The 20,651-nt window shown below is 37.8% G+C and overlaps 1 protein-coding gene across 4 annotated transcripts in view; it reads left to right on the forward strand.

The window, feature by feature from the left end:
- The first annotated feature begins 174 nt into the window (after nt 1–174).
- SLC25A40 (solute carrier family 25 member 40) overlaps nt 175–20,651 on the forward strand; it is a 52,755-nt gene continuing 32,278 nt past the window's right edge. The window contains exons 1-3 of one of the 4 annotated variants that reach the window (XM_036863930.1): nt 175–337; nt 17,463–17,528; nt 20,193–20,297. In XM_036863930.1, coding sequence (XP_036719825.1) covers nt 238–337; nt 17,463–17,528; nt 20,193–20,297 — 271 coding nt within the window. In that variant the 5' untranslated portion in view covers nt 175–237. Of the gene's footprint in view, nt 338–17,462; nt 17,529–20,176; nt 20,298–20,651 lie in introns of all 4 variants that reach the window. The other 3 variants (XM_036863932.1, XM_036863931.1, XM_036863933.1) reach the window with 3 other exon arrangements.

Genomic DNA, 20,651 nt, shown 5'->3' on the forward strand with positions numbered 1-20,651 from the left:
CCCCGCCCCCTCTCACGCCGCGCGCCCCGCCTCACGCTCTGCCCCACGTGCTCGCGTCGCGTGCCCAGCCCCTTGGTGCCCGCCTCCTCGCGCTGCGCATCTGGCCCCTCACACCCCGCCTCCTCGCGCCTGCGCCCCGCCCCCACGGGTCGCGTCTCCGCCCCTGCGCCCTACTCACTGTGACGCCTTCTCGCTCTCAGATCCGCCATGTGGCTCCGAGGTGGCTAAACGGAATGAATGCAGTTAGCGCCGTCAGCCAGACCAACTCGCCTCCGAGGTCCTTCCCGCCTTCTAAGGTTGCCGGGACTGCCTGCCCTCCAGCCGCTTCCTCCACCAGGTACGCTTGCTCTCCCCGGCTCGGCTGTCCCGGCGGCTGGAGGCGCGGCGGCTGCGGCCGAGCCGGGACGCAGATTGGGGTGGGGCGGGTTGGCGGCGGCAGCCTCTACCCAGCGCGCCCCGATTCTCAGAGCGCCGTTTTCCCGTGGTCACCCGGCCGGCTGGAGGCAGGCCGCAGAAGGTCTTAGCGGGGAGAGAGGGGCCGGGCGGCGTCGGAGCGAGGCTTGGGCCAGGAGGCCCCCGACCTAGAGCGTGTCTAGGGTGCCTTGTGCTTTCTGGTACTTGCGTGCGCTGCTCTGTTGACCTCTGTTGTGCACACCCCTGATTTCATTTTATTGTGTAGAAGTTTATTTCAACAATAACAGGAAAGGGAATTTGAAATCTCAAGTCTAGGGTTTCGGGTCTGGACCTTGCACCGACCAGCTTCTAAAACTTGGGTTAAATTACCTAATCCCTTTGAATCTCAGTTTTTTTCATCTCTAAAATGGGATTTGTAGTAAGGATTACATTTAAATGTTTTGAAAAGTAAATTAATTTTGTTCGGTAAGTGGGAAAACGCTTTACACACAAAAAATGGATTTTGGTGTGTCTCTTCTTGTAAACTTCGTAAGGAGTAAAAGCGTTAAATCTTGTACTATACTTCACATTCCTTCCCTTCTGGCCACGATAGTGTCTCGTTGTTTGATGGTTGATTTTTAACTTAGTAGCTAAGGGAAGTTAGTGCCAATGTTGCCGTTTCACAAATAGGTACTTTAAAAGTATAGAAAAGGGTAGATTGTAATTCCTTTAGCCAAAATGGAGAACGCAAAGAGGTGGTTCATGTTTGCTAAGGGAAATGAGTTTTGCTGTGGATGGTCTTAGTTTGAAGGGCCTGGGGAGACGATAATGGATCTCTTTTTATTAGACACCTCGTAATATTTGTAATTCAGGAGAGATGTCTGGGAGAGAGTGGGGATGGTCAGGAGAGGGAAGACTGATTTGAGAGATGTCATACAGACCAATTGCTGATTCTCAGTCATGGGGTGATGCCTAAGAGGTTATCAGATCTTAAAAGGCAGGCGGAGGTGTAGTTTGAACAACACTAGAATTTCTATTTGGGAAAAACAATCTGTTTTCAAAATGTAAGCTACCAAAAGAGCACATGATTTTTATGTTTATAAAAAGTTTTAAAAGATTGAGAAACACTAGTACAGAAGGTAGCTAAAGCCACGGGAGGAAATGGAAATTGCCCAGGAGAGCATGTGAAATAAGAGAACTAGTGATGAGCGGAGGATGATGAACTGGTGAAGGAGACGGAGAAAAGGCCACAGAGTTAGGAAGAGAACTGGGAACTAATCTTCAAATGTCCCAGAATTACAAACTTTGGGATCGTGCAGGCTTCACTAACTGTATGGTTTTGGGTAATTTTGGTCCTAAATTTTAATATCTGAAAATGGAGGTAATAAACACTTCTCAGATATTGTGAGAATTAATTGGAACATTCTTGGAAGCTTAATTAGTACGGTGCCTGGCACAGAGTAAGAGCTGAGTAAGTGCTGTCATCCTGGTGAACTCTATATCAGCCTCTCTCCATCTTCAAGCCTTCCAAAAGGCTAAGACTTGACAACTAGGCCTTCGATTCTGGTGTTTAAGATGTCATTGGTTCCTTAGAATTTCAGGCGATGGCTAAGGTAAGTACTAGATAAAAATGATGGGCTTGAAGTGGAGATGGGTTGACTATACTCTTGGAAAAAATTTGTCAGTGTAGGAAATTATCATGATAGGAAGGGAAGATAGGGTCTTTGGAAGGTTTAGGGGATATGGGAAAGATAGGTTTCTGTTGAAGAAAATAAAAACAGGAAGCCCATTTTATGTTCCAGTGAAAGATGAGGTACCTTTCTTATTTACTATAATGAGGAAGGACAGTAACATAGTGGCACCCTAGGCTTTTAGACACACCCTTGACTGCACTGCAGGAAATAATGTCAAGCTGTGAATAAGCAGAAAGTTTGTTTTGCTGGACAGTGTTAGAAATTTTCCGATCTGTAACCCAAGGACAATTTAAAAAAATTATTATTGGAACTCAAATCTTGTAGTAGCCACCAGAAGAAGGATGTGGTCATATATCTATGGCCTGTAAACATAGAAACCTCCTTACTATCATGCAAATAATCAGGGCTGTTGGTCAAAGAATAAGATTTATTTAAAGTATGTCTTGAGATGTGCTTCAGGTGAAAGGTATACATGCAAGAAGAAATAAATGGGGGCAGCGTTACTTGTGAAAAGTTGGTTAAAGAATTCTATTAAGCAAAGTTGGAAAACATTGAGTAGAATCATGGTCTAAGTAAATGAACGTTTGACTGTGAATAAAGAGAAAATGAATTTCATTCTGTACTGGCTCTATTCCTAGGTAGTTTTATGACCTTGGGCAAATACTAACCTTGCCATACTACAATTTCCTCATCTGTAAATGCAAATAACATGTGCTCTGTCTACCCCACAACTTTTTGTAATTATCAAATGAGGCCTTAATTTGCTTTTTCAGACTACCTCATGAATATACAAATATAATTCTTATTCTAGAGTCTAGACAAATGGATTTATTCATTCTTCTGCAGTACCTTTTTCCTTTCTTATTTCTTTTCCTTAAGCCTCTCCACCTGGCTCACAGTTGTTCCTCTTTCCTTTTCATAGCAAGCCTGACTTAGACTCAGCCTTTATCTCCTGCTCATTTGGGGCCTTCAGTAATAGTCCAGTTTGATTTATTTGCCAGCTATTGATATATTATCTCCTGAAATGTGTTCTGTTGCTATTGTTATTAATTAATTTTCGTATTTTAGAGTCTCATTACCCTGGTGAATTGGAGGGCCTAAGGTTTTTCTGAGATTTAGTTCTTAGTTTTGCAAGCTAAGCGTATGAAGGGATAGAGTTGGTTAGTGGCTGTGGCGCTGAAGTCCGTGTCTCAGGTGAGGCTGGGCTGGGAAACCAAGGAAAATTCAGCATATCAAGTCCCTGAACATAACCTAAGTGAAGGGTCAAAAATGGAGAATAAGCAAGACAGGAAAATTCAAAATTTGAGAGTGAATCACGTTGAGACAGTATAATTCAGAGGCTGCTGTGGTACCTGTCGGAGCTGTTAAGGATAATGAGTTGGTTCAGAGGGTGTATTACATCCTGAACTAGATTGTAAATTCCTTTAGGATATTACACAATACATATTTGGCAATTTTTTTTTTATGGCTTTTCTGGGTCTTCATTGCTGTGTGTGGGCTTTCTCTAGTTGCGGCGAGTGGGGGCTACTCTTCAGTGCACGGGCTTCTCCTTGCGGTGGCTTCTCGTTGCAGAGCACGGGCTCTAGGCGCGCGGGCTTCAGTAGTTGCAGCACGTGGGCTCAGCAGTTGTGGCTTGTGGGCTCTAGAGCGCAAGCTCAGTAGTTGTGGTGCACGGGCTTAGTTGTTCTGCGGCATGAAACGGCATCAAATCCGTTTCCCCTGCACTGGCAGGCGGATTCTTAACCACTGCACCACGAGGGAACTCCCAGCCATGGTTATAAAACAATCTACCTTCCTAGCCCACTTTTTTCTTTCCTTTTATATTGATTGAGCACCTACAATGGGCTAGGCCCAGTGAGACTTGTTTACTTTAAGACTCCCATTGAAGTCTCATCATGTAAGTTTAAAAATTTTCTAATATGTTTTATAATCCACATACAATAAAGTGCACCCATTTTAAGCGTACAGATTGATGAGTTCTAACAAATATGTATATCCATGTAATTACCACCCCCCATCAAAATAAAGAACATTTCTGTCACCACAGAAAGTTATTTCACTCCTTGTTCCAATCTCCCTTCTCCCACCAGTGGTAACCACTCTTCTGATTTCTAATATCATAAATAATTTTTCCTGTATTTCAGCTTCCTATAAATGGAATCATATAATTTATATGCTTTGCATCTTCATTATTTTGCATAACATATTTTCATGATTCATCCATGTTGCTACATGTATCAGTAGTCCATTCCTTTTTATTGTTGAGTAGTATTCCATTCTGTGAATATACCACAGTTTATTCATCCCCTCTTGATGGATATTTGGGTTATTTCTAATTTGGGGCTATTATGAATAATGCTGCTATGAACATTTGTATATAGGTCTTTTTGTGGTCATAGGCTTTTATTTTTCTTGGAATTGATAGATCATATGTTTACTGAATATTTAACATGATGAGAAACTACAGACGTTTTTAGTAACTGTTCCTTGCAGCAATGTAGGAGAGTCCCAGTTGTTAAACATCCTTGTCACTCACTGGGTGTGAACTGGTTATCTCATGTAGTTTTTTTAAAAATTGAGATGAAATTCCCTAACATAAAATTCATTTAAACTATCTTGAAGTGTATAGTTCAGTGACTTTCAGTGTATTCACAGTGTTGTGCAATGATCACCACCATATAATTCCAGACATTTTCAATACCTCAAAAAGAAACCCGGTACTCATTAGGCAGTCATTCCTTATTCCCCCCTCCCCCCAACCTGTGGCAACTACTAATCTGCTTTCTGTTTCTATGGATTTGCCAATTATGGACATTTCGTATTGATATAAATGGCATAATAAGTGTTTTTTATGCCTGGCTTCTTTCATTTAGCATAATGTTTTCAAGGTTCATCCACATTGTAGCATGTATCAATACTTCAGTCTTTTTTTATGGCTGAATAAAATTAAATTCCCTGGTAGGGTTATACTACATTTTATTTATCCATTCGTCAGTTGAACATTTGGGTTATTTCTACTTTTGGCTGTTATGAATAACACTGTGAACATATGTGTACAAGTTTTTGTTAGACTCTGTTTTTCAGTTCTCTTGTGTATATACCTAGGAATTTCTGGGTCATATGATAATTAAAGTTTAACATTTTCAGGAACTGCCAAGCTTTTCCACAGTGGCTGCATCATTGTACATTACCACCAGCAGTGTAAAAGGTTGCCTATTTCTCCACATTCTCATCTACACTTGTTATATTTCCTTTTTTCTTTTTTCTTTTTTAAATTATAGCTTTCCTACTGGCTGTGAAGTGGTATCTCATCATGGTTTTGATTTGCATTTCTCTAATGATCAGTGATGTTGAGCATCTTTTCATGTGTTACTTGGCCATTAGTATATCTTCTTTGAATAAGTGTCTTTTCAGGTCCTTTGCCCATTTTTTTTTTTAATACTATATACCAGCATCATAACCTTACTATTTTTTTTTTAATTAATTAATTAATTTATTTATGGCTGTGTTGGGTCTTTGTCTCTGTGCGAGGGCTCTCTCCAGTTGCGGCAAGTGGGGGCCACTCTTCATCGCGGTGCGCAGGCCTCTCACTATCGAGGCCTCTCACTATTGAGGCCTCTCTCGTTGCGGAGCACAGGCTCCAGACGCGCAGGCTCAGCAGTTGTGGCTCACGGGCCCAGTTGCTCCGCGGCATGTGGGATCCTCCCAGACCAGGGCTCGAACCCGTGTCCCCTGCATTGGCAGGCAGATTCTCAACCACCGCCACCAGGGAAGCCCCATGCCCAGTTTTTAATTGGGCTCTTGGCTTTTTGTTGTGGAGTTGTAAGTGTTCTTAAAGATTTTGTATACTAGACTCTTATCAGAGAGATGTGCAAAAATTTTCTCCAGTCCTGTGGCTTGTCTTCACTTTTTTGGCAGTGTCCTGTGATACAAAAAAGTTTTAATTTTGATAAAATTCAATTTTATGTTTTTCTTTTGTTTCTTGTGCTTTTAGTGTCATATTTAGGAACCTATTGCCAAATCCAAGGTCATTTGGCTTTACTTCATCTTATCTTCTAAGAGTTTTGTAGTTTTAGCTTAGGTCTTTGACCCATTTTAAGTTAATTTGTGTATATTGTGTGAGCTAAGGGTCCAACTTCATTCTTTTGCATGTGGATATCCATTTGTCCCAGCACCATTTCTTGAAAAGACTGTTGAAAATCAGTTGACCATAGATGTATGAGGTTGTTTTGGGACTATCAGTTCTATTCCGTGATCTATATGTTTATCCTTAAGCTAGTTCCACACTGCTTTGATTACTGTAGCCTTTTAGTAAGTTTTGAAATTGGGAAGTCTGAGTCCTCTAAATTTGTGCTCCTTTTTCAGGATTGTTTTGGGTATTGAAAGGGTCTCTTGAAATTTCATATGAATTTTAGGTTCAGCTTATTCATTTCTACAAAAGAGCAGTTGGAATTTTGAGAGTGATTGCATTGAATTTGTATAGTATTGCCATCTTAACAGTATTATGGGTTACTATCCATGAACACAGGATGTTTTCCCACTTACTTAGGTCCGCTTTAGTTTATTTCAGCAGTGTTCCGTAATTTTCACTGTACACACGTTTGAACTGTGCAGGTCCACTTATATGTGGATTTTTTTTTTCATTAAATATGTACTACAGTACTACATGGTCTGCAGTTGTTTGAATCCAAGGAACCTCAGATACAGGAGGCCAGAAGGCATAACTATAAAGTTATGCTCAGGTGCTTTTCTAACTGGAATTGTTTTCTTAGTTTCATTTTCAGATTGTTAATTGCTATATAGAATTACAATTGATTATTATATGCTGATTTTGTTTGCTGAATTTATTTATTAGCTCTGATAGGTTTTTTTGGTGGATTCTTAGGAATTTTCAAGATATAAAATCTTGTCATCTGTGAATAGAGATAGTTTTACTTCTTTCTTTCAAATCTGGATGCCTTTGTTTGTTTTTATTGCTTAATTGCTGTAGCTAGAACTTCCATGATTAGCAAGAAAGCAGACGTCTTTGTCTTTTTCCTGATGTTAGGGGGAAAGCTTTCAGTCTTTCTCCATTAAGTATGATGTTATATGTGGGTTTTTCTTAGGTGCCCTTTATCATGTTGATGAAATTCCCTTCTTTTCCTACATTGTTGAGTGTTTGTATTATGAAAAGATGTTGGATTTTTTTTTCAATTTTTACTGTATTAACAGTTCATGATGTGGTTCTGTTTATCTAATTAGTATGGTGAATTCCATTGATTGATTTTCATAAGTTGAACCACCTTTGCATGTTTGGGGTTAAATCCAACTTGATCATGGTGTAAATTGTTTTAATATAAGGCTGGATTTGGCTTACTAGTATTTTGTGGAGAACTTTTGCATCTATATGAAACTGCACAACTCAGATGGGATTCGAACCCAGCCAAAACTCAGATTGGAACTTGAACCCACAGGCTGAGACTTTTACTCAGCCAAAACTCAGATTGGGACTCGAACCCACTGTCTTCTAATTGAGATCGCACACCTGGTCTCAGGACTTAATGAAGCTCAGGTTCTTTGTCTCATTGCAGAAAGACTTCAGTGAGAGACAAAGTTATAGATAAGAAGTGGATTTATTTAGAGAGATACACATTCCATAGACAGAATGAGGTCTGTCTCAAAAGGTGAGAGTGACCCAAAGTATGGGGAGGTTAGTTTTTATGGGCTAGGTAATTTCATAGGATTATTCCAACTATATCGGGGAAGGGGCGGGGATTTCTAGGAATTGGGCTGCCGCCCACTTTTTGTCCTCTTATGGTCAGCCTCGGAACTGTCATGACACCCGTGGGTGTGTCATTTAGCATGCTAATGTATTACAATGAGCGTATGATGAGGCTCAAGGTCTATTGGAAGTGGAATCTTCCACCATCTTGGACCTAGTTGGTTTTAACCAGTTTATGTCGTATCCTCAACGGCTCTGTCATTCTTTAAGAGTTGTGCCCTGCCCGCTTCCCTCCTGTTTCATATGTACATATAAGATACGTTAGGCTGTAGTTTTCAAGTGATGTCTTTTTATGGCTTTGGTATCAGAGTAATATATTTTTTTTAATTTTTATTTATTTATTTATTTTAATTTGTTGCTGTGTTGGGTCTTCATTTCTGTGCGAGGGCTTTCTCTAGTTGTGGCAAGCAGGGGCCACTCTTCATCGCGCTGCGCGGGCCTCTCACCATCGCGGCCTCTCTTGTTGCGGAACACAGGCTCCAGACGCGCAGGCTCAGTAATTGTGGCTAGTCGCTCCGTGGCCATAAAAAGACATCACTTGACAACTACAGACTAATGTATCTTATATGTACATATGAAACAGGAGGGAAGCAGGCAGGGCACAACTCTTAAAGAATGACAGAGCCGTTGAGCATATGACATAAACCGGTTAAAACCAACTAGGTCCAAGATGGTGGAAGATTTTTTTTTTTTAATAAATTTATTTATTTATTTATTTATTTATTTATGGCTGTGTTGGGTCTTCGTTTCTGTGCGAGGGCTTTCTCTAGTTGCGGCAAGCGGGGGCCACTCTTCATCGCGGTGCGCGGGCCTCTCACTGTCGCGGCCTCTCTTGTTGGGGAGCACAGGCTCCAGACGCGCAGGCTCAGTAGCTGTGGTTCACGGGCCTAGTCGCTCCGTGGCATGTGGGATCCTCCCAGACCAGGGCTCGAACCCGTGTCCCCTGCATTGGCAGGCAGACTCTCAACCTCTGTGCCACCAGGGAAGCCCAATCAGAGTAATATTTGTTTTATAGAATGAGTTAGAAAGTATTCCCTTTCTTCTTGAGTCACTTTTGGTACTTTGTATGTTTTTAGGAATTTGTTTATTTCATCTAGGTTAAATGATTTGTTGACAGATACTTGTTTGTAATATTCTCCTATAATAATTTTTTTTTCTGTAAAGCTGGTGGTAATATCTCTACTTTCATGCCTGATTTTACTGATTTGAGTCTTCTCATTTTTCTTGGTCAGTTTAACTAAATGTTTGTTAACTTTGGTGATCTTTTTAAAGAAGCAACTTTTGGTTTCATTGATTCTCGATGGTTTTTCTTCTATTTTGTTTATTTACATTCTAATCTATAATATTTCTTTCCTCTTCTTGCTTTGGGTTTAGGTAACTCTTCTTTTTTTGGGTTCCATAAGGGAGAATTTTAGGTCATTGATTGGAGAGATCTTTCTTATTTTTTAATGTAGGCTTTTAAAACTATAAATTTCCCTCTTAGCACCGCTTTTGTTGCATTCCTTAAGTTTTGATATGTTGTGTTTTCATTTTCATTCATTTCAAGGTATTTTCTAACTTACCTTGTAATGGATTCTTTGACCTATTGGTTATTTAAGAGTGTATTGTTTCATTCAACATTTTTTAATTTTCCAAATTTCCTTTTGTTACTGATTTCTTATTCTACTGTGGTCAGAGAAGATGCTTTGTATTATTTTAGTTTTTTAAAACTTATTGAAACTTTTTTTGTGCCCTAACATATGATCTCTCATGGAGAATAATCCATGTTCACCTGAGAAGAATGTGTATTTTGCTCTTGTTTGGTGGAGTATTCTGTGTGTTGTTAGGTCTAGTTGGTTTATAGTATTGTTTAAGTTTTCTAGTTCCTTGTTTATCTTTTGTCTAGTTCTGTTCATTATTGAAAATGAAATATATTGAAGCTTCCAACTGTTGTTGGGCTATCTTCTGTCAGTTTTTGCTTCCTATAATTTGGGACTCTGTTGTTAGGTGTATATATGTTTATAATTTTTTTTATCTTGATAGATTGACCCTTATATCATCATATAACATTCTTCTTTGTCTACTTTAACAATTTTTGTCTTAAAATTTATTTTGTCTGATATTAGTATTGTCACTCTAGCTCTCTTTTGGTTACTATTTTCATAGCATCTCTTTTTACAGTTTTATTTTCAACCTATTTGTGTATTTGGTACTAAAATGAGTTTCTTATAGACAGCATATAGTTAGATCCCTTTTTATATTTAACCTTCCAGCCTCTGTCTCTTAGAGAGTTTTTTATTTATTTATTTATTTATTTATGGCTGTGTTGGGTCCTCGCCTCTGTGCGAGGGCTCCCTCCAGTTGCGGCAAGCGGGGGCCACTCTTCATCGCGGTGCGCGGGCCTCTCACCATCGCGGCCTCTCTTGTTGCGGAGCACAGGCTCCAGACGCACAGGCTCAGTAATTGTGGCTCACGGGCCCAGTCGCTCCGCGGCATGTGGGATCTTCCCAGACCAGGGCTCGAACCCGTGTCCTCTGCATTGGCAGGCAGATTCTCAACCACTGCGCCACCAGGGAAGCCCCTCTTAGAGAGTTTAATCCATTTATCTTTAATGAAATTATTCAAATAGAAGACTTGCATTGCCATTTTGCTCTTTGTTTTGTGTATGTCATATATTTTTGTTACTCAGTTCCGTCACTGCCTTCTTTTGTGTTAGATGTTCTAGTGTACTGTTTTGATTGCCTTCTCATTTTTTCTGTATATATTTTAGTTATGTTTTTAGTGGTTGTCTTTAGGATTACAATTCACATTTATAACAGTGATTTCAGATTAATACCAACTTGGTTTTAATAGTATACAAAAACTTCACTCCTGTATAACTCCATTCCCCCAACCCCCTTATGTTGTTATTGTTATAAATGACATATTGTTACTGTTGTATGTATAACGTATATAACGTATGCAATATGTATAATATAAGCACATATGTAATGTGCATTTAAATGTGTATATTATAAACATGTAACAAATATATTTGTATATGTTATGTTGATATATATAGTAAACATATAACATATATAAACAAATATGCAATGTTAATGACATTGTATGTTACAAATAACGTAATGTTATAAATGGCAGTGATTAACATAGATTTTTAATTATTGTTGTATATAATTGTATTTTAAGTCATTAGAAGGGAAAAAGGAATTACTAACCAAAAATCCATTAATGCAGACTCTTATGTTTATGTATGTAGTTGCCGTTACTTATGTGCTATTCTTTTACTTTCAATCTGTTTTTGTGTTTGAATATAAAATAGGTCTCTTATAGATAGGGTATAGTTTGATTTTTTAAAAAAATTCTGCCCATCTTTGCCCTTTTTTGGATTGTTTAATCCATTTTACGTTTAAAAGAATTTATGTCTGCCATTTTTCTATTTGTTTCTATACGTTTGTTTAGTCACATTCTTCCTTCATTGCTGCCTTCACTTGTTTTAAATAGATACTTTTTCATATACCATTTTAGTTTCCTTGTCTCTTCTATTATATTTTTTTGAGGTATTTTCTTAGTGGTTGCCTAGGGAATTATAATTAGTATTTTAATTTATAACAGTCTGGTTCAGATTAGTATCATTTTAACTTCAACAGTATATGGCTCCATTCTCTTCTCCCTTCCTTTGTGCTATTGTTGTCATACGAATTACATCTTTATATATTGAATGCGTATCAACAAAGATTTATTTTATTGCTTTATCCAGTTTTCTTTTATATTCATCTATGTTGTTATCTTTGCCAGTGCTCTTTGTTTCATCATATGAATTCCAGTTACTATCTAGTGGTGTGTTTCATTTCATTTTAGCCTGACTGGATTCCTCCTAGTATTTCTTGTAGGACAAGATCACTAGTGACAACTTCTATCTGATTTTGTTTATCTGGGAATATCTTAATTTTTTTCTCAATTTTGGAGGATAATTTTGCTAGATGCAGAATTCTCCGTTAACAGTCTTTTTTGTTCACTGCTTGAAAATGTTATTCCACTGCCTTCTGGTCTCCATGGTTTTAGATGTGAAATCAGCTTTTTAATCATTGAAGATCCTTTTAATATAATGAATTGCTCCTCTCGCTGCTTTCAGAATTCTCATTGTATTTGGCTTTTGGCAGTTTGATTATAATGTTCTCAGTGTGGCTTTCTTTCAGTTTATCCTACCAGGAATTTGTTGAGCCTCTTGGATGTATAGTTTCTTTTTCTCCTCCCCCCCTCCCCTATTAATCAAAGTTGGGAAGTTTTTGGCTTGTATTCTTTCTGTCCCTTTCTATCCTCTCCTTCTGGGACTCTCATTATGTGTAGGTTGGTATGCTTGATAATGTCACACAAAAATTATAAAACTCAGTGAGGATTTCTCTTCTTCTTTGGTTTAGTAGATGTTATTACATTTTTGTGGTAAGGTTGGTGATTGTTTATATACAAAATAATCATAGCATTTTCATCACCAAAAAAATGCATGAATTTTTCTGAGTATCTGTTTAACAAATAATAAAATTATGCATATTTTGAAAACACAAAATGAAATTCACAGATACAATTATAATTCACAGTTATATTCTATCAAATATTTAAGGATCAAATAATCCCAACCTTACAGACTCTTCTAAAAGAAAATATTCTCCACCTAATTTTTTTTCTTTTTTTTTAAAATTAATTTATTTATTTATTTTTGGCTGTGTTGGGTCTTCGTTTTTGTGCGAGGGCTTTCTTCTAGTTGTGGCAAGTGGGGGCCACTCTTCATCGCGGTGCGTGGGCCTCTCACTATCACGGCCTCTCTTGTTGCGGAGCACAGGCTCCGGACGCGCAGGCTCAGTAATTGATTCTCCACCTAATTTTATGAGATTAGCATAGCCTTGATACCAAAACCCAATAAGTATGGTATAAGAAACACCAGAAAGTTAGAAAATATTTTGAACAGAATGAAAATGACAACACAGTATATCCAGATTTGTGAGATGCAATGTAAACAGTGCTTGGAAGGGAATTTTTAGCCCTACAAAGCCTATCTTAAAAAGAAGAAAGATATTAAATCAATAATAATGATTCTCTCCAGTTTTATCTGTAGATTCAATTCAGTTCAAATCAAATTCCCAAAGAGATTTTTCAAGGAAAATGGTAAGATGATTTTTAAACTTACATGAAGGACCATAGGGCCAAGAATAATCATGACACTTCTGAAGAAGAACAGGGAGGGTAGACTGGCCCTACCAAATATGAGGACGTATTAGGACACAATAATAATACAGTGTGGTACAGTTTAAGGATAGATAAGTTGACCAATAGAATAGAGAGACTAGAAACAGTTCCACACAGGAATGGAACCTAGTTATGACCAAGTAGTATGTCAGTTGAAAGGAGAAAGGAGGGATTATTTAATACTTGGAGCTGGATAAAGTAGTTATCTATTTTAACATGGAAAAAGATGAAATTAGATCACTACTTCACGTACTATTAAAATACTTCTCTGTATGGATTAAGGACTTAAAATTTGTCAATAGCAAAAGTTTAAAACTTTTAGGGAGAAAATATGGGTGAGTATCTTTGGACTTTTGAGTAGGGCAAGATTGTTTAAAGAAAACACAAAAGAAGTGTTATCCATAAAGGAAAAGGCTGGGACTTCCCTGGTGGCGCAGTGGTTAAGAATCCGCCTGCCAATGCAGGGGACACGGGTTCAAGCCGTGGTCCGGGAAGATCCCACATGCCACAGAGCAGCTAAGCCCGTGCGCCACAACTACTGAGCCTGAACTTCAGAGCCCACGTGCCACAACTACTGAAGCCCGTGCGCTTAGATCCCGTGCTCTACAACAAAGAGAAGCCACCGCAGTGAGAAGCCCGTGCACCGCAATGAAGAGTAGCCCCTGCTCGCCACAACTAGAGAAAGCCTGCACACAGCAACGAAGTCCCAACACAGCCAATAAATAAATAAATAAATAAACAAATATAAATAAATTTATTTTTTTAAAAAAAGGGAAAAGGCCAGTAAATTTGGCTACATTAAGAATTTTGACCCTTATACCATATACAAAATCAACTCAAAATGTATTAAAGACTTAATTAAATATAAGACCTGCAATTTAAAAAAATCCTAGAAGAAAGCGGGGAATAGCCTCATAGCATTTATCTTGGCAATGATTTCTTGGCTGTGACACCAAAAGCACAGCAATAAAAACGAAAGACAGGTGGGACTGTATCAAACTGAAAAGCTTCTATACACCAAAGGAAGTAAACAATAGAGTGAAAAGACAGTCTATGGGATGGGAGAAAAATATATACAAACAATATATCAAATAAGGGATTAGTATTCTAAATATATAAGGAGCACCTACAACACAACAACAAAGAAACAAATAATCTGATTTAAAAATGGATAAAAGACCTTAATAGACATTTCCCCAAAGAAGATATACAAATGGCCAACAGGAATATGAAAAGACACTGAGCATCACTAATCATCAAGCAAATGAAATCAAAATCACAAGGTTGTCACTTCACTTGTTATGATGGCCATTATTAAAAAACAAAACAAAATAACAAGTGCTAGTGAGGATGCGGAGAAATCAGAACGTTGTGCATTGTTGGTAAGAATGTAAAATGGTGTACTATGGAAAACAGTGTGGAGATTCCTCAGAAAACTTAAAATAGAACAACTATGTGATCTAGCAATCCCTCTTTTGGATATTTATCCAAAAGAATTGAAATCAGGATCTCAAAGAGATATTTGTATTCCCATATTCATTGTAGCAATATGCGTAATTCAAGAAATGGAAACAATGTAAATGTCCATCAGTGGATGAATGGATAATGAAAAGGTGGTATAGACATACAATAGAGTATTATATACTTCTTATAAAAGAAGGAAACCCTGTCATAGGCTACAACATGGATGAACTTTGAGGGCATTATGCTGGACGAAATAAGCCAGTCACAGAAGGAGCAATACTGCATGATTCTGATCATAAGAGGTATCTAAAGTAGTCAAACTCTTAGCAGAAGAACATAGAATGGTGGTTGTTGCCAGGGGCTGAAAAGAAGGGGGAAATAAGGAGTTGCTATTTAATGAGTATAGAGTCTCAGTCATGCAAAATGAAAAAGTTCTAGAGATCTTCTGTAAAACAATGTGCATATAGTTAACAGTGCTGTACTGTACACTTAAAATTTTGTTAAGAAGGTAGACTTCATGTTGTGTTTCTTTTTTAACCACAAAAAATAATTACGGACTTTATTAAAATATGCTTTAAAGAAAGTGGAAAGGTAAATCATAGACTCTGAGAAGAGACAGTTCACACAGCCTGCAAATAATTTGTACTAAGAATAAAAAATTTCTCAAACCAATAAAAAGAAGTAAATGCCCCAGGAGAAAAATGGACAAAAGATATGAACGGACATAGTACAGAAGAGGCAGTACATACTGGTAATAATATGAAGAGATGTTCAGCATCGTTAATGACCAGGGAACATAAAACTATAATAAGATAGCATTTAACACACATTTGATGGAAAAAATTTAAAGTTCTGATGATACTAAGTATATATTGATTTACTATTTTCTGACTTGGATATTGCTCTAATCCGTTTACTAAAGCATCTCCATTCATCGCTTGATTGAGTAGATTTTGTCATCAGGTAGCTTTCTTCCCCCAAGAGGGGCTCATTGATTATTCATGTTAAGAGTGTTTGCCATTTATATTTGAAGTCCACCTTGGCCAAGTATAGCAAATCATTAATATTAAGTGAGTACAGAATGCAGAAAAAGTATAGAAAAGAGGAATTTTGTATAGTTGTATAAGAATTTTGTATAGTTGAGCAAGGAAGCTATTCTTGTAGAACATTTGTTTAGGACTCATAAAGTTAAAGGAGATATTAATGTTAAAGTCATCTTTCTCACTAGTCCATGTGCTCCCTGAAAAAGGGATGGTACCTGCTACATAGAAGAGTGGATACAAAGAAAAAAGAGAAGTAGGTTGATTGGACTGGAGGGAATTTATTTATTTATTTATTTTTTGGCTGCATCAGGTCCTAGTCGCGGCATGCGGGAATCTTTCGTTGTGGCGCGCGGGCTTCTCTCTAGTTGTGGTGCGTGGGCTCTGTCGTTGCAGTGCACGGGGTCAGTAGCTGTGGGATCTTAGTCCCCCAGCCAGGGATCGAACTGGCGTCCTCTGCATTGCAAGATGGATTCTTAACCACTGGACCACCAGGGAAGTCCCCCTGGACTGGAGGGAATTTAAAGCACTGGAGAATACATTTTGAGTTCTAGACATTCCACTAAGATTATATATATAACTTGCCACTTTTTCTTCATATTCTACTGAATCTTTGGGTATGTTATCCATTTGACCCACAATATTTTGAAAAGGAGACTAATTTTTCAGACCTCATAAGTAGATTCATGTTATGATCTTCAGAGATTGTTGATATGACATTTTTCTGAAATATGTATATGTTAAGAAATAAAAGTTGAATAACCTTAATTTTTGGTTCTAAAAAGTTACATCTAATTTTTGGATTTTTCCCCTTACATCCTAAATAATTGCTAGAAATATGTCAATTTTTCTAGCCTTAATTTAAGGTGAGAATATTCAGGTTGCCAACTTTGCTAGGATGGTGCCAAAATAAAGCACTGTAGGTCTTCTTACCTTTCTGGAGGAGGCGTATACCTGTATTGTAGCATATGTGTGTTATTTTTCCACTTTAAAGACCTGTGTTCAAATAAATGTTAGAAGTAGGTGCTTAGATTTGAAGGTTCTACATACATTTCAGGAATTAAAAAAAAAATTTATTGTGCGAATTTTCCCATCGACAGAAAAATTCAGAAGAGTGAAATAACACCTAGATTTAACAGATCATTAACATTATAATATATTTTTTCTGGACTATTATAAACTACAGCTATCATAACATTTCAGCCCTTAATACGTCAGTATGAACCTCTTTAAAAAAGACACTTTCTACGTAACCGTAATAACGTCTCACTAACAAAATCAACAGTAATTTAAATATATTATCTGATATCCAGCCCACGTTCAGATTTCTTTAGTTACTTTCAGACTGGCTTTTTAAAGTTCGTTTTTTCAAACCAGGATTCATTTGGTTGGATTCCTTTATTCTAGAACGGTTATACCTCCCCTGCCACCTTTTCTCCCACCCTACTTTCACTTGTTGAAGAAACTAAGACAGTAGTCCTGTATACCAGAGTATTATACCTTCTTCTATATTTTGTGTCAGGCTTTACCATGTTACTTTAGTCTCTGAATTTCCTGTAAGTGTCACAAAATCTGGTTGTTCAACTTCTGTTGATACTAAGATGGGTCCGTATGTTCAGGTTTAGAATTGTTTTTAAAGCAGAGTATATTTACTGGGAAAATATGAAGATTTTTTCGTGAAAATACTTTTGTAACTCTAATGATAACATTTGTGGAATGCTCTTCATATTCCTCAAAGTACTTAATAGAAATATTTTAAAAGTAATAGTTAATAAATATTTGTTGATTTGTGTTTTAAAGTTTTTATATACTCCTTTCCTTTAGGCTTGTTATCCCTTTCTTCTTGTCTGAAAAGATAAGACAGTTAACTTTCTTTTTTCACTACAGATTTTCAGCTACTGATGTTACAAACAAAATATTGGAACATAGAGTTGAGGAAAAGACTTAAACCAGGTAGGTAAATAATAAAAGTCTAAAGAAACAATACAGGGCTTCCGTGGTGGTGCAGTGGTTAAGAATCTGCCTGCCAATGCAGGGGACACGGGTTCAAGCCCTGGTCCGGGAAGATCCCACATGCCACGGAGCAACTAAGCCCGTTCGCCACAACTACTGAGCCTGCACTCTATAGCCCGTGAGCCACAACTACTGAGCCCGTGTGCCTAGAGCCCGTGCTCCGCAACAAAGGGAAGCCACTACAATGAGAAGCCCGCACACTGCAACTAAGAGTAGCCCCCGCTCGCCCCAACCAGAGAAAGCCCGTGCACAGCAGCGAAGACCCAACGCAGCCAAAAATAAAATAAAGAAATTTTTAAGAAATAAAAAATAAAAAAAATAAACAATACAGCTACCATTCATTTTTATAAAGGTCATTATTGGGATAATTGACAAAATTGGAAAATGAACTGTAGGATACTATCGTTGTTTCCTCAATTTGATAATTGTACCTTGATTATATAGGAATATTCTGAGGTATTTAGGCTGAAAGGGGTGTGATGTATGGCAATCTACTTCCAAATGGTTTAGAAAAAATAAGTGATATGTAATATGAGAGGGCGTTTGGTTAATTTATGGGCTAATAGAAACTCATTTATTGCCAGTGTGGAAGTATAAGTTGGTCCAATCTTTCTGGAAAGCATTTTGGCAATTTGTCTCAAGTTTTTAGCTTAGTCCAGCAATCTTACTTTTTTTTCTATAGTAATTGTAGGAACACTACAATAAGATGTATGTATAAGGATATTTATATGAGAGTTTATGAAATTAATGAATTAATGACAAATTGTCAGTAACCTAAATAAGAATATGAGGATGACTAAATAAGTATAATTAAAAACCATGTAAGCATTAAAAATGATAATGTAAATCTATTTATTGGCATGTTTGTAATATATTTTTAAGTGTCAAAGCTGGCTACTAAACAATATGAGTAGTATTAATCTATTTTGTTTTTCAAAAAAGGTGCATATACACAGATACAGGAATACATATACACAGATAATACGAATGTTTGTAATTGATTAGTTAGATGTAATCTTCCTGTCTGTATACATATATTATACATATACATATATGTGTTTTTATGCACATAGACATTTGGAAAGATGATACTGTATGTTGCCAGTGGTTACTTTTTCATTTGTTTTATTTTATTTTTTTGGCTGCACCGCACGGCTTGCAGGATCTTAGTTCCTGGACCAGGGATCGAACCTGGGCCCTCAGCAGTGGAAGCATGGAGTCCGAACCACTGGCCTACCAGGGAATTCCCTTTTTTTTTTTCTTTATTTTTTTGGCCATGAGTGGTTATTTTTTTATTTTTATTTTTTTAATTAATTAATTAACTTATTTTTGGCTGTGTTGGGTCTTCGTTGCTGCTTGTGGGCTTTCTCTAGTCGCGGTGAGCGGGGGCTACTCTTCATTGCAGTGTGTGGGCTTCTCATTGCGGTGGCTTCTCTTGTTGCGGAGCACGGGCTCTAGGCACGCGGGCTTCAGTAGTTGTGGCACGTGGGCTCTAGAGTGCAGGCTCAGTAGTTGTGGCGCACAGGCTTAGTTGCTCCGCAGCATGTGGGATCTTCCCAGACCAGGGCTCGAACCGGTGTCCCCTCCATTGGCAGGCGGATTCTTAACCACTGTGCCACTAGGGAAGCCCCAAGTGGTTATTTTTTAAAAATAAGTTTATAAGTGATTTTTATACTTTTGTGTTAACTGAGTTTTTCAAAAGAGTATATGTTGTTTTTCTCATTAAAGTTTTGTAAGATAACGCTTCTTATGAAGGTTATGTTTTTGATTTTATTTTGTACCTTTGCAACAGTGTTTGATATGCAATAAAAATAGTGCTATATTTGCTGATAATTCTGTACTAGATTCGAGTACCTGAGTAGTTCTTGTGAGGCTAAATTCAGATTTTGAGCCTTGTTGGTCAGCTGCTTTCATTCTTTTACATGGCCAGAGTCCGTTTTCTTAATGCTCTAATAATTGTCTTACACATGTGTGCTGCTCACATAGCTTAGCTGAAGTACATTACCATTTTTGGAAAATAGAGAACATGTTCTATTAATGACGATTGTTTAGTGCCTTGGGGTATAGAACTTACATGTTTACTTCTGATAGTGGTCAACAACATGTGCTTTTTTAAAAAAAAATAAATTTATTTATTCAATTTTTGGCTGCATTAGGTCTTCGTTGCTGCACGCAGGCTTTCTCTAGTTCTGGCGAGTGGGGGCTACTCTTCATTGTGGTGTGCGGGCTTCCCGTTGCGGTGGCTTCTCTTGTTGCAGAGCATGGGCTCTAGGCGTGCAGACCTCAGTATTTGTGGCACATGGGGTCAGTAGTTGTGGCTCATGGGCTCTAGAGCGCAGGCTTAGTAGTTGTGGCACACGGGCTTAGCTGCTCCGCGGCATGTGGGATCTTCCCGGACCACGGCTTGAACCCGTGTCCCTTGCATTGGCAGGCAGATTCTTAACCACTGCGCCACCAGGGAAGTCCAACAACATGTGCTTTGGTAGTAATACTGGTTATTGTTTGTATAGTTTATTTAAATTTTAGCTGTTGATTTTGAGGGCATTTTCTATTACACTTTTATTTTACATCTTGCTTTTCTTTAACAGATTTTTCTTCTATTAGTTAAAAATATGGATCCTGAAGCAGAGGGACCACCAATTATCAAAGTGACTCCTCTTCAACAAATGCTTGCCTCTTGTACTGGAGCTATACTGACATCACTGATGGGTAAGATAATATGTAGATTATGTAACTGAATGAATCATTGATTCCATTTGAGTTTTACTATCTGTGAAATAATGATAATATTGTCATTCATGCTTCATCATGATAACATGAAAAGAACCCTGAACAGAGAATCAAGAGACTAGAATTTTAGTCCTTGCTTTGCCATTCTCAGGGTGAATGCACGTTGGGATAGTCCTTATTCTCTTTGAAATTAATTTTCCATCTCTAAAATTAGGGGCTTAGATCAGGAGCTCTTTGAGGTCCCTATCAATATTAAACTTTTATGACTCTATTATCATTTTTTTAATATGGAATAAAATATTAGCGTAATGAAAAATACAGAAATTGGACAAC

This window comes from Balaenoptera musculus, chromosome 9 (assembly GCF_009873245.2).
Source record: "Balaenoptera musculus isolate JJ_BM4_2016_0621 chromosome 9, mBalMus1.pri.v3, whole genome shotgun sequence".
Classification (NCBI taxonomy): domain Eukaryota; kingdom Metazoa; phylum Chordata; class Mammalia; order Artiodactyla; family Balaenopteridae; genus Balaenoptera; species Balaenoptera musculus.